General features: G+C 29.4%; 2 protein-coding genes across 2 annotated transcripts; both read left to right on the forward strand.

The window, feature by feature from the left end:
• Positions 1-729: 729 nt before the first annotated feature.
• DEP2 (FAD-dependent monooxygenase DEP2) lies at positions 730-2,322 on the forward strand (the record flags this gene model as incomplete). Its single annotated transcript, XM_066130829.1, has 5 exons — positions 730-854; positions 938-1,209; positions 1,285-1,652; positions 1,694-2,057; positions 2,120-2,322. 5 exons carry the CDS (start codon positions 730-732, stop codon positions 2,320-2,322), a joined length of 1,332 nt encoding a protein of 443 aa, XP_065986935.1.
• A 1,793-nt stretch (positions 2,323-4,115) lies between these two features.
• ordA (O-methylsterigmatocystin oxidoreductase) lies at positions 4,116-5,341 on the forward strand (the record flags this gene model as incomplete). The annotated part of the gene is made up of 5 exons (XM_066130830.1): positions 4,116-4,225; positions 4,303-4,494; positions 4,548-4,699; positions 4,768-5,012; positions 5,066-5,341. 5 exons carry the CDS (start codon positions 4,116-4,118, stop codon positions 5,339-5,341), a joined length of 975 nt encoding a protein of 324 aa, XP_065986800.1.
• Positions 5,342-13,879: the final 8,538 nt, after the last annotated feature.

Below are 13,879 nucleotides of genomic sequence, written 5' to 3' on the forward strand. Positions count from 1 at the left end.
ACTGTTGACTAAGGATGGTTCTTTGATCGATCGATATCGATTCATTTGGCCGACCGACTGGAATCCCCGCTCGATCAATCGAATCGATTACATCTCATCAGTCGATCAATTTCCAAGCCTGGCGGCCATACACTCCAGAAAGACAAAACACACGTAACAGAAATGCCATCTCTGTTGCAGTGGCTTGTCTAACAAGCTTTAGACAGCCACAGAGGCTCGAAGTAGTACACCTGAACCGGGCATACGACGCGAACGTACGTACATGTACATATATGCACACAAAATTTCCCTTCCCTTTTGGGGCTACCGTGGTATATATCTCAGCCCCCCTGGTTTCTGTACATACATGTCCTGATCACGAACAGTATGTGCACGGTACTGTACAGTACCAGGGCGTACGTACATATTTACAGCACTGCAGCACGTATAGTGCAAAATCAGAATTGAAAGTGAGGCATAAATATTCGACCATTGAGCGCGGTATAGCATTGGCACATATAATCCAACATCAAGGTTTTGACAAAACATGAAAACATGAAATGCATCTCAGAAACATCGAAAGTATGCAACTATTCCCGCGTCATTGTTATAGGGGGTGGAATCTCTGGTCTCTGCATGGCGCACGCACTACATCGAGCCGGCATCGAACATGTCGTACTCGAGAAGCATCCCGACGTAGTCTCCCCACGGGGTGGGGTAATTATAATGTGGCCGCACATTGCAAGGATCATGGATCAGTTAGGCTGTCTTGAGGACTTCGAGAAATCATCCAGATGCGTGAAAAAGGAGTACAGAAGAGGGCCGCACGGGAATGTCATAGCACGGCCAGATGTGACGAAGCGGTTGGAAGAATGGTACGTTAGACGTTACGTATTTGCCCAGCGAATGGAGTATACTTCAAAGACGTGAACGGCTACTAATGTGTCTCATCTCCTAGCTATGGATACCCGACACTGATATTGGATCGCCAGGCTTATATAGAAACACTCTACAATCACTTGCCAGACAAGTCTCGAGTTGCCACGAAGAAGTTTGTCAGGCAAATCGAGCAAACGGACCATGGAGTGTCGGTTGTTCTGGATGACGGCAGTGTCGAGACGGGAGCTATTGTTATAGGTGCTGATGGAGTACACAGCACTGCAAGGGATTTTTTGTGGAAGCACGCCAACAAACTGACCCCGGGGTCGATAGCGCTCGAGGAACGAAATTGTATGTTTGGGGCCCCTAGTCGTTCGCTCCCCTTGTTTGTCCGTGCGTGACTAAAGCATCTCGTGATGTATAAAGCATTCACTACGTCGTATAGGTGTCTCTTCGGCGCCAGTCCGCATATGTCAGATTTTGGGATCGGTGACATCCATATCTGCCATAGCAACGGCTTCTCTGTGTTCATGGCAACGACGTCGGATACATTGTATTGGGCAGTCTTTGTCAAAGATGAAATGAGAACACGCTGGCCCGTGAACACGAGGTATACCGACAAAGATGAGGAAGTGGTGGCTGAGCAGATCATGAGCACTCCCGTTACGGAGACCATCATCTTCGGAAATCTCTGGTACTCCAGGTCAAGCTCGGGACTTGTCCCTGTCGAGGAAGGCGTACTGAAGAATTGGCATAGCGGCCGTATTGTTCTTATTGGTGATGCAGTCCACAAAGTGAGTAGTGCCCTCTCGGTCTTCTCCTAATGCTAACATAGTGTTTGACGATGACCCCGGACCTGGGTCTTGGCGGCGCTTGTGCGGTTGAGGATGCAGTTGTTCTCTGCAACAACCTTCGCAACAGGATGCACGATTCTAGCTCCAAGTCGTTGAACACCGTCAGCCAAGATGGAATAACGCAGCTCTTCCACCAGTACAGTAATCGTCAAGGGCCCCGCGCCCAAAGATTGTGTTCGTTATCGGGTCGAACGACGCGACTAAACTCGTCGGGGACGCTTATCGACCAATTCGTAACACGCATTCTTATGGTTAACAATGCCGCGCCTATGGCGGCCATAATGGGAGAAGTGGTCCGGGAAGGCGAGCTGTTAGACTATGCCACGGTCAAAAGAGTACGGGTCGGTAATCAGAATTGGGGTCGTCGGCTGGACCTACATGGTTTGCCAACGCCCTACAACAACAAGCGCGAAGGGGGGGCAAGAACACTCCTGAGTATATCAAAATTAGTCCTAGCGCTCGTCATACTTTGCTTACTATGGACCGCGTTACATTACCCAACAAACTCAGCCAAAGCCTGACTGTCGGACAATTTGTCAAGGTCAAGTCGCTCATTCAAGGCAACAGCTATTACTATACTGCTGCCTGGCAGGCAGCAGTATTACAATAAGTATTTAGTTTCGTATTATTCTACTCTTAATGTAGGAAATTAAGAGTCTTTTATTCTGTCTAGGCTGTCCCATACAATTGTGTGTGTGACACAATTGATAATAAGAGTCAGATTCTATTTAGTTACTGGCAAAATACTTTGAACATTTGCTGTTGCCACGGGCCCATGGCCAGGGACTTGACGGCTGGATATTCGGCCCGGAGGGTAATACTTTGTTAGAGTATTACTATGTGCACAGATATGTGTCTCACGTTCGACTCACCCACCCGCTGCGCAGCGCTGGCGCCAACTTGTAAACAGCCTCACCAGGTAGGCCGGCGGTATCTGGCGTCGGATACCGGACGGTGAAGGGGCCGCGAGGGTCATTCTGCCACCCTCGGTGGGGCGCAAAATAGGACCAAATACCTACCGCCAAATACCGCCCGGACGACGCGGCTGGCCACTTGGCCCCTTTTCCATTCTACAAACGACCAAAAAACCACAGAGCGCAAAGGAGAGCTCCCATACACATACCACAAGAGAGCTTTGCCGTGCATGAGGGCACTGTTGCGGACGTGAGGCCTAAAACTCAATGAGTCTTTCAACCACAGGGTTAGCAGATAAGGTGGTTCATCTCGGCCTGCGCCGCCAGTATGTCGCTTGGCTAGCATACCGTCCAGACCACAAATGTCCTCGTCTGCCGGGCCCACGGTTTGCTGTATCGTCTCTAGTAGGCCCTGAGGTAACTGAGAATCTAACAAATTGGTACACGTGATCGCGGGCAGGTGGTTCGGAGTAGAAAAGATTGGCTTAAATATCTGACCGCGAAATGGGCGAGTCAGGGTCGTTGACTGCGAAACCCAAAGGGAAATTTACGCGGACCCCATTCTTCGAGCAAAAGGGGACTGTACGAAGGTGTTAGAATAGCCAATCAAAAATCAGTATTCTGGCCAATCAGAGGCCTTGAAAACACGTGATACGAGCTATCTTTTCTAGCGAAATTGGATGACGTGTTAGCGTGCAGGGGGGGTCGGAATTTAAAGAAAACCTTCGCTTTTCAGTAAGAGCAGTGACCGTCATACCTCCGATTTGATGCGGTGGGTGCATTTGGTAGTTGCCTTCAACATTCTGATTAAAACCTGTCACTGGTGGCTGGCGGCGTCAAAATCTGAAACCTGTACGTCGGAGCGTCTTTTTAACAAAATATTCATACTGTGCGAGCGGGTCTCCGCGAACCTAAACGCTCGTACCACACTCCACTGTATGTATTGGGAATGCTCAAGATATAAAGTGGGACGCGAAACAAGTAGCACACTAAAATCAGGCAAAAGCTAGGAAGCAATGCGATCTTGCAAAAAGAAGGCAGTGGCAAATAACCCAGCAAGCAATGTCTTCGACTTTATATCATGAGCCATTATCAGCCACCAAAATCCATCTTGTACGTTCTGCACATTCAAATCCTTCTTTCACCACCATCTTAATTTAACTTAATCCACATTGCAGAGGATTTATATGTCCCAAACATGATTGTTGTTTACATATTTATCGTTACGCTCTTGGCAGCGCTTGGTTTCCGCATACTTGTAACTTTTCTCAAGCCAGCGACTTCGCTTTCTCTCCCACCTGGTCCTCAGAGATGGCCTTTGGTCGGCAGCTTAACAGGGCTTCCTCCAAAGGGCTGCAAAGAATGGGAACACTGGGCTAAGCACAAAGATCTTTACGGTCAGTGATCTAATTACTGTCTGGCTATCTGCCTTTCGTTGTCGAGCCAACAATGACAATGTCTTCAAGGCCCAATCAGCTCCGTGACAATAATGGGCCAGACCATTGTTGTGGTCAACGACGTAGATATTGCCCAGGATCTTCTCGAAATGCGATCAAAAACCAATGCATCACGACCATCAAGCGTTGTAATTGGGGAATTGTAAGTCCAAGTCCTTCTTTGATTACTCTGCGCTTTCCTGTAGGGTGGAGAAGGAAAGCATATCTAATAGATCAAAGAACGGGGTGGAACCGAATAGTATCTGTCCAGGGTGATAGAGACATCGTTCGCGTGCATCGGAGATGCATAACTAAATGCATCGGGTCTACGAAGGCATTTGCTGGCTTTAACGACCAACTGGACATCGAGGCCTGCCACCTTATGTTGCGGATAATGAAGCAACCGGATGATCTAGCAAATCATATTCGACGGTAAATAGATATTTTTCTGCTTAAGTTTAGAGATAAACTAATCAGAAGCAAAGTCAAACCGGATCTATAATTCTTAATATTGTATATGGGTACTCTGTGGAGCCTCATGAACAGGATCCCCTTGTGGAACTTGCTGATTTATCTACCACCCAATTTTCGATGGCAGCTGAACCAGGAGCTTGGCTGATTGACATCTTTCCTATCCGTATGTATCATGTCGTCTTTGATGTGCTACTCAGGGGTAGCGATGCTCTAGATGCTAATCGTTTGCAGTCAAGTATTTGCCGATGTGGTTTCCAGGTGCCAGTATTCAACGTAAAGCACGGGAATGGAGGACAGTACTGGAGACATTAGCTGAGAAACCTTATGCCTTTGTTTTGGATCGCAGAGAACAAAACACTTACAAAAAGTCTTACGTATCAGAACACCTAGATCAATTAGGTCGTGAACCCACTTCGGAGGAAGAATTCACCATCAAGTGGACTGCTGCAACCATGTACGGAGCCGGTGCTGACACTGTAATGTGCTGCCTTGAGAATAATTAGCCAACCCATGCTAACTCATGTAGCAGACAGTTTCCTCTCTCCAAACCTTTTACTTGGCTATGGCGCTACATCCAAAAGTTCAAGAAAAAGCCAGGGAAGAGATACATCGGGTCGTTGGAACCAACAGGCTTCCAACAATGGATGACAAAGAATCACTTCCATACATCAACGCCTTGCTTCTAGAAGTGCTGCGATGGCATCCGGTGGCCCCCTTAGGGTTACCACACATGACCACAGAAGAAATTGACTTCAGAGGATATCGGATTCCGGAGGGAGCCACAATTATCTGTAATATTTGGTAAGTCGACTATACCGACATCTGCTCCGGTAATTTCGCTGATGAAAGTCAGGTCACTTACTCATGATCCCAATACCTATCACAACCCAATGTCGTTTAATCCTGACCGTTTTCTGTCCCATATTGGTCTATCAGAAGAGTGCGACCCTCGAAAATTGGTATTCGGTTTTGGGCGTCGAGTTTGTCCTGGCCGATTTCTTGCCCAGTCCACTATATATTTAGCAATTGCAAAAACGTTGGCCGTGTTTAAAATTTCCAAAGCCGGCAAGACTGGACAGGAGGCAAACCCAGTTATTGACTTCCAACCAGGAATAATTAGTCAACCAATTCCGTATGAAGTTCGTGTTGAGGCACGAGATGCAGAATCAAAGAGATTGATACGTGACATCCAGAGCCAACATCCTTGGACCAAGGGTGATTCGGGAAAGCTTGGGAATATTTGTAGGGAATTTGTTGAACATGCCCCCGCATCACGATCAGGGCCCGGTCTGCGCCTTTATTTAAGTAGCCTACTTTGAATTATTCAGTCGTAGGCTGACTGTTAGAAAATTAAGGGCCACAAAAGATCGAGCTCATCTCGTTTCCCAATAGATCCGCATGGGAGGCTAGCCGCTGCACAAGCTCAGCATGCCGTAGAGGGCAATTATTCCCAGCTTTTATATGCCTAATTTAGTGGTATCTACTGCAAGTTAAAGGAGCCCTCGTCGGCTCTATCGTCTTAAATAAACTTAGCTCTCTTCTTATGCTCTGCTAAGGGGCGCGTGATATGTGGTTCACCATATCGGTCTATTATAATGGCTTAAGTAAATGCTATGGCGAACCTTTTCGTCTCAGGTGCCAATAAGTATAAAAATGCTCTAGTGAAAGAACGCCATGACTTTTTATTAATAATTTGATTATATGGACACACAGTAGACCCCATGACTTCGTGAACACCCCAGTATAAATAAGCGGAGGCAGATATGTTTTTATATAAAGTAGCTTACGTTATTCCTCCACTTTTCTAAGAGCTTTGTGTAAAACCCAGCCACAAACAGCATTATACAAAGGCCCCAAAAGCTTAATCAGTGTTCTAATCTACTGTTTTGCTTGATTAGACATGAGTTTAAACAGCTGATTAAGTACAACATGCTTGATTGCCCTCCAGGCTTTGAACAGGTCCAGCGTGGACTTTCTCAGATAAGCTTTAAGAAGCGCATGCAGGGTGGCGATCAACTCAACCCAACCAATCTCAGCCATCTATTGAGTGAGTTGGCCGCTTAATAAGCAACTCATCCGTTGAGTTGATCAACCTCGATCCTGTATTGAGTTTGGTTGACGTTGAGTTGACTGGTTAACAAAATACTATACCCGTAAGGCGGGCTTCGCAGTAAGAGCGTTAATATCACGTTATAAAATTTATATTAACTAAGCTTTTTTATAAAATTAATATTCTTATTATTTTAAGTATTATAAATAAAATTTATAGCTTTTTATTTAATATTAAAAACTTTTTTTTATTTAAATTTATTTTTTAATTAACTTAAATTATAATAATTAATATAATAATAAATAAAAATTATATTAAATTTATTTATTTTATTAATAAAAATAATTTTATTTAATATATTTTTTAAATAAGCTTTTTTTTAAGTATTTATTTATAATTATTTATTATTTTTATTAAATTTTAATATTAATATTTATAATAATTAACTTTTTTAAAAATAATACTTTTTTTACTTTTTTTTATATTTAATTTTAACTTAAAATCTAATTTATTATTAAAATTTTAAAGTTTTTTTTATATTTTATTTTAAGTTTTTTTTAATTTAATTTTATTATTAATTTAGCTTTAAATATTTTTTATTTATAATTATTATAAAAATTTAATATATTAAACTTTAAGTAATACTTTTATTATTTTATTTATTATTATATTTTTTAATTTTATTTATTATACTTTAATTTAATTACTTTAAATTTATTAATATAATTAATATTAATAAATATTAATATAATAAAATTAAATAATTAATTTTATTAATTTTTTAATTAATAATTTAATTATTTATTTATTATTAATTTTTAAATATAAAAGCTTATTTAACTTAATTTATAAAAAGTTTAATAGTTTTTTTATAATTATTATTTTTTTAATTACTTATAAAATTATAATTAATTTAGTTTTTATACTTAAAGTTATTATAATAATTTATTTTAATACTTTTTATATAATTAATTTATTATATAATTTTAATATATAATTTTATAAGCTTTTTTAATTTTTTATATTATTAATAAATAATATATTATTTAAGTTAATAAATATTTTAATTAGTTTTATATTTTTTTAATTATTATTTCTAAGTTATAAAATAAATAATCTAATAAAACAAAAATATTAAATTATTTTATTTATTATTTTATAATATATATTACTTAAATTAAAATTATATTATATAAGTTTATTAATTATAAATCTAATATCTGGCTTTATTAATATAATTATAAATAAAATAAATTTAATTTTTTATTAATAAATTTTAATTAACTTTTTTATTACTTATATTTTTAATTTTAATAACTTTTTTAGGTTTATAAATATTAATAATAGCTTATTATTTAATTAAATAAAAAACTTATATATTATTTTATTAATATAAGTATTTTAAGTTAATTAAATTATTTTATTTTACTTATTTCTTAAAATATAAATACTAAGAAACTACTTTAACTTACCTAATTATATTATTTTATATTAAAGCTTTAAGCTTTTTATAGTTTTCTTAGTAATTTTTTATTAGCTTTCTTATATACTTAAATAATATTATTAATAAAGAAAAATACTATTATAAAGTTTTTAGTTATAATATATAGCTCCTATAAAATAGGATAAAAACCTAATTCTTATAAGCTCTTTATTAATACCCTTTGCTATAATAATAGTAACCTTTATAAGCCGTAAAGTGCTTTTTTTAGCTGTAATACTTTGCTGTATTTCTTATAATCTAGTAGTATTTATATATAGATAACTTTATTTAATTTATAATTTATAAATATATTAATAGCATCTATTTATTCTAGTTTAAGATTATATTTAGCAGTTATTACTATTAGCGCTTAGAATAATATACTAGCTAGTATTATTATATAAGTTAAGAGAGTATTCTTTTCTTACTAGTTCCTGTATATAATAAGCCGCGCCTTATATTTCTAGAGATAGCTGTGCTTATTTGTCTTATAAGTAAATACCTATATATAACTAAGAACTCTTTACTTTTTAGCTTATAATTAAGAAACCTTAATAAAAGAATTTATCTGGCTATATAAAGTAAGGTACTTTTATTATACCTTAATAAATTTATTCTAGAATAGGTATTTTTAAAGGTTTTTTATAGTTTTTAAAGCTTTTAATAAATTTTTCTTATATAATTAAAACTTAATCTTAGTATTAAATACGCTATAAACTACTATTTTAATTTAAATTAAATAGAATTCGTGGAATTAATAATTAATACTAACCTGCTTAACTTTATAATTATAATAGTTTAGGTTATAGCCTTTAGTATTTACCCTCTTAGAATAGCCAGATTAGTAGCGAATTAGAAAATTAGCTATAAATATTACTTTTAGGCTTTCTTTAAGGTTTAGGTCTATTAATAATAGCGTTATATAACCTAGCTTTTTTAACTTTTTATATATATTTTTATTATTTTTATAATTTAATTTATCCTATATACTTATATTTATAATAATTTTATTTAGAATTTTTTTATTTAATTTATTAGAATTATTAAGTATTTTTTATTTAAGTATAAATTTTATAGCTTATTATTTTTTTAGGATTTTAATTTTTTTTAATAATTAACTTATAAATTATTTTAGTTTAAAATAAGCTATTTTATTCTTAAAAAAGCTAAACTTATTAAAAATAATATCTTAAATTAAAATAATTTTATTCTTATATAAAACTTATATTTTATAAATATTTAAAAATTAATAGCTTATAAAATACCTAATATAAGCTTTTAATTTAAGCTTTTACTTTTTATAAAGCTTAAGTTAAGTATTTATTATTATTATAAATACTTTATAATTATACGCTTTTAAATAACTAAGTATTAATTACTTTTTAAAAACACTTTTAAATAGGCTATATTATTTATTTTATTTTAAAAAAGTATAATTATATAAGTAATATATAGTTTTTATAATATTTTTTTATAAGTTATATAATAATTTTATTATTATTTATATTATATAAGCTTTTTTTATAATTATATCTCTTAATTTTTTAGTACTTTTATTTTAGGCCTAAATATTTAAAATAAATTTTTTTACTTTAATAAATTAAATTTTTAGTTTTTTTTAAACTTTTTTATTAAATAATTTATTATTTAATTATATAACTTTAAGCTTAAAATTATATTAAACTTTTATTTAATTAAAAAAGTTTTTTAAGATTTTTTAGTTTTTTTTACTTAAATTATAGCTTTTTAAAAAATAAAAAAAAATAAGTTTTAAATATATATTTATAATAAATATAACTTAAATAAATTTTTAATAGTTTTTAAAAAAATTAATTTAATTAACCTAAATTTCTTTAAATAATTTATTTAATTTAATTAATTACCTTTAAAATATTTATTAGTATATTTTATTTTAATTATAATAATTATATTTTATAATTTTTAGTTTTTATAATTTAATTCTAAAATATTTTTTTTTTAATTACTTAATAGTTTTTAAGCTAAAATAACCTAGTTAATTATACTATAATATTTTATTTATAGTAAATTCTACTTTTAGGTTTTGGCTAGTATATCTTCTTCTTTTAACTATATAGGTAGCTATTATCTTAAGGCTAGTATTAATTATCTTTTTATACTTAAAAACCTATTATTTATAGTATTTTTAGATTATATAAATTAATATTTTAGACTTATAAATTAATTATATTAAGATTAATATTATATTTTAATAAATACTTTAATTATATAAATACTAAAATAATATAATATTAATAATAAATATAAAATAATATATAATATTTTTAATTTATAAAATATTAATTAATTTATTAGGCTTTATAATAAATAAATTAATTTAATTATAATTCTTAATTTTAATTTTTAAGTTTTTAATAATTAAATAATATTTTTATTTAATTTTTAGTTTTTTTATTAATTTAAACCTAAAAAGTTTATTAAAAATATTTAATATAATTTTAAAATTAAAAATTATAAATAATTATAAAAAATACTTATTAATTTATAAGTATATTCTTAAATATATTAAAAATATAGCTTTTTATAATAATATTTAATTAATAATTTATTATTTTAAGCTTAATTTAATTAATTATTATTAAAATAAAACTTATTTTTTTTTTATTATTAGTTTTTTTATATTATTTTTTAAAATTTAATTATTTTAGTTTTTAATTCTAGATTAATAATTAATACTTTTTTTATTAAACCTTTTAAATAATAATTTATAAATATTTTTTTAAAATAAAATTCTAAGATAATTAATTAATAAAAACTAAAATTATATTATTATTAATTATAAGCTTTATAGCTTAATTCTTATTTTTTATTATTATTTTTTTAGTTATTTAAGTATTTTCTTTTATAATTTAATTAGAATTAACTTACTTTTTTACTTTAATTACTTTTTCTAGTATTAGCTTAAAATATTATTTTTTATTTAAAAAAAGGTTTTTTTAATTAAGCTAAAAGTATTAAGTTAGCCTAAATTTATAGCTTAATAATTATACTTTTAATTAATTATTTTTTATTTATATTTATAATATTAAATAAAATATAAATTAAAGTTTCTTAGATTATTATTATTATTTTTTATAATTTAGTATAATTATTAAAATTATTAAGCTATAATAATTATTATACTTTTTACTTAATAATATTATTATAATTTTTTATTTTTAAAATAAGTAATTTTATAATTTATTTATAATTATTAATAAAGTTATTATTATATTTAATTATAAAGTAAATAATATTAAATAACTAATAATTACTTATTACTTTAAGTATTTAATATTATATAGCTTTTAATAAAAAGTTTTTTTATTTTTAGATTTAATTTATAAAAGTTATTAAGTTAATATACTTAAATAACTTAATAATTTATTAATATTTTATTATAAGTATATTTATTATTTTAATTTATTTAATATTAATTATTATAAATAAACTTTTAATTTAATAAAAAAAATTATAATTTTAATTAAAATAATAATTTAATTTTTTATTTATATAGCTAATAATAATATTTTTAGCCTTAATAAAATTAGATTTTTATTATTTATATTTTTAAAGCTATTTTTTTAATTATTTTAAGCTAATTTAAAAGTATTAATTTAAAATACTAAAAAATTAACTTTAATTTTAATATTTATATTAAAATTAAATATTTATAGTTTTCTTAGCTTTTATAAAAGTATTTAAATTTTATTTATAAGTTTAATTACTTTTTAAATATTTATATTAATTAAGCTTATAATAAACTTTTATTAATTATTTTAATTATTAATTTTTATAAAAATAATTTTAGTTTTAAAAAATAATATTTTTACTTAGCTTTTTAATAAAAGTAATTTTACTTAACTAATTATTTTATAAATACTATTATTTTATTTTTATTAATATATTATTTTTATAATATAATTATTTTTATTAATAACTTATTTATATAAGTTTAAGCTTATAATTATTATATTATAAAACTTATATTAACTAAGCTTTTTTATAAAATTAATATTCTTATTATTTTAAATATTATAAATAAAATTTATAACTTTTTATTTAATATTAAAAACTTTTTTTTATTTAAATTTATTTTTTAATTAATTTAAGTTATAATAACTAATATAATAATAAATAGAAATTATATTAAGTTTACTTATTCTATTAATAAAAGCAGTTTTATTTAATAATTGAACCCTATATAGCGTTTTAAGATATATATTAGCTATAGTTATTCCTCTATAACTGTTTTTCTTTTTTTACTCCAGATTTTTCTAAGGCTTTAAACTACCACCGACTTCCTTCCGTCCGAATCTATATTTCGGCTAAGTTTAGTCATAATAGCCGACGCTACGACAACCAGTGTTGGGCAAAATCCACTGTAGGGGCTAGACCTCAGTGGACGCGCACCTGTCTAGAGCACCTTAGGCTGCTCTCAATCAAAAGACCTAGTGGGAATGTTCGTGGAAGAACTACGAACCCAGGCAAATCTATAAGCGATGGCCAGGATAGCCAAGCTTACGTAAAAAGCCCTACCGTGGAGGTCACAGACTCACGGTAGGCATGGCTATATCGTATAGTTGGGGAAGGCAGAGGTTGCTGGGAACCGCTATACGGACAATTCCTCAAACACTCCTGGTCTTGAATGCAGTGTAGTAAATAATATAAACAATACGTATATTGGCAATATGGACCCCCTCGCAATATTATTCTATTATTAAGTAGTGTATATTATATTATATAATATAGTATTAGTCTATATTATATTATATTACTAAAAACCTAATATATTAATAATATAGTAATATATTTTATATATTATATATAACCTATATTATATTATTACTACGCCTAAAATATTAAGCTTTAAAAGTCTTATATCCTAAACTATAATTTTAAATACTTTAATACTTTAATTATATTACTTTTTATCTGGTTTTTACGATTTATAATTATTATTTTTGCCCTAAAAAAAAGCCTTTTAGGCTTTATAAATATTATAAGAATTAATAATATATCCATGGCTATTTTGCTTAAGTTAGGGTAGGTTTTTTATTATGTTTTTTTTAGCTATTATATAAGAGCGCTTATAAATTTATAGACCTGTCTAGACTTATAATAATACTTATACTTATTTATAATAACTGCTAATTATAAATACTTATTCCTTTATTTTAAGAACTTATTTATTATTATTAATAACACCTTAAAAAAAAAGGTAATTCTATTAGTTTATATTTACCTTATAGTATTTTAATTAACTTTTTTAATAACTTAACCTATTTTATTTTTTAGTTCTTATATATATAATACTATTTATATAAAGGGTAAAGTATAATTACTGTAATATAAGCTGGCGATTTATTAGTAAGGTAATAGTACTTATCTAATTTTGCCTAGCCTAAGTTATATATTAGTATTATAATTAGATTATTAGTATATATCTCTTTTCTTGTTTTAAATTAGGCTAATATAAAGTTTATAGCTAAAAAAATATAATTAAGTATTATAAATAATAATTTAAGAGCTTTAATTATTATTTTAAGCTTTTTTAAAAATATATTTATTTTTTTAAGAGTAATCTAGTTTTTTTAAAGAAAGCTTATTTCTAGTATAATTTACTTCTACCTATTTATTAAAATAATTATTAATTATATTTCTAAGATTTAATATTACTTATAGTATAGTATACCACAAATTCTACTTTATGTTATTATTACGTGTAAGCTTATAATTATAACTAATAACTATAAACTTTTAGCTATATTAAATACTTTATTAAATATAAA

The sequence above is a fragment of the Metarhizium brunneum genome, chromosome 3 (assembly GCF_013426205.1).
Source record: "Metarhizium brunneum chromosome 3, complete sequence".
Lineage (NCBI taxonomy): Eukaryota > Fungi > Ascomycota > Sordariomycetes > Hypocreales > Clavicipitaceae > Metarhizium > Metarhizium brunneum.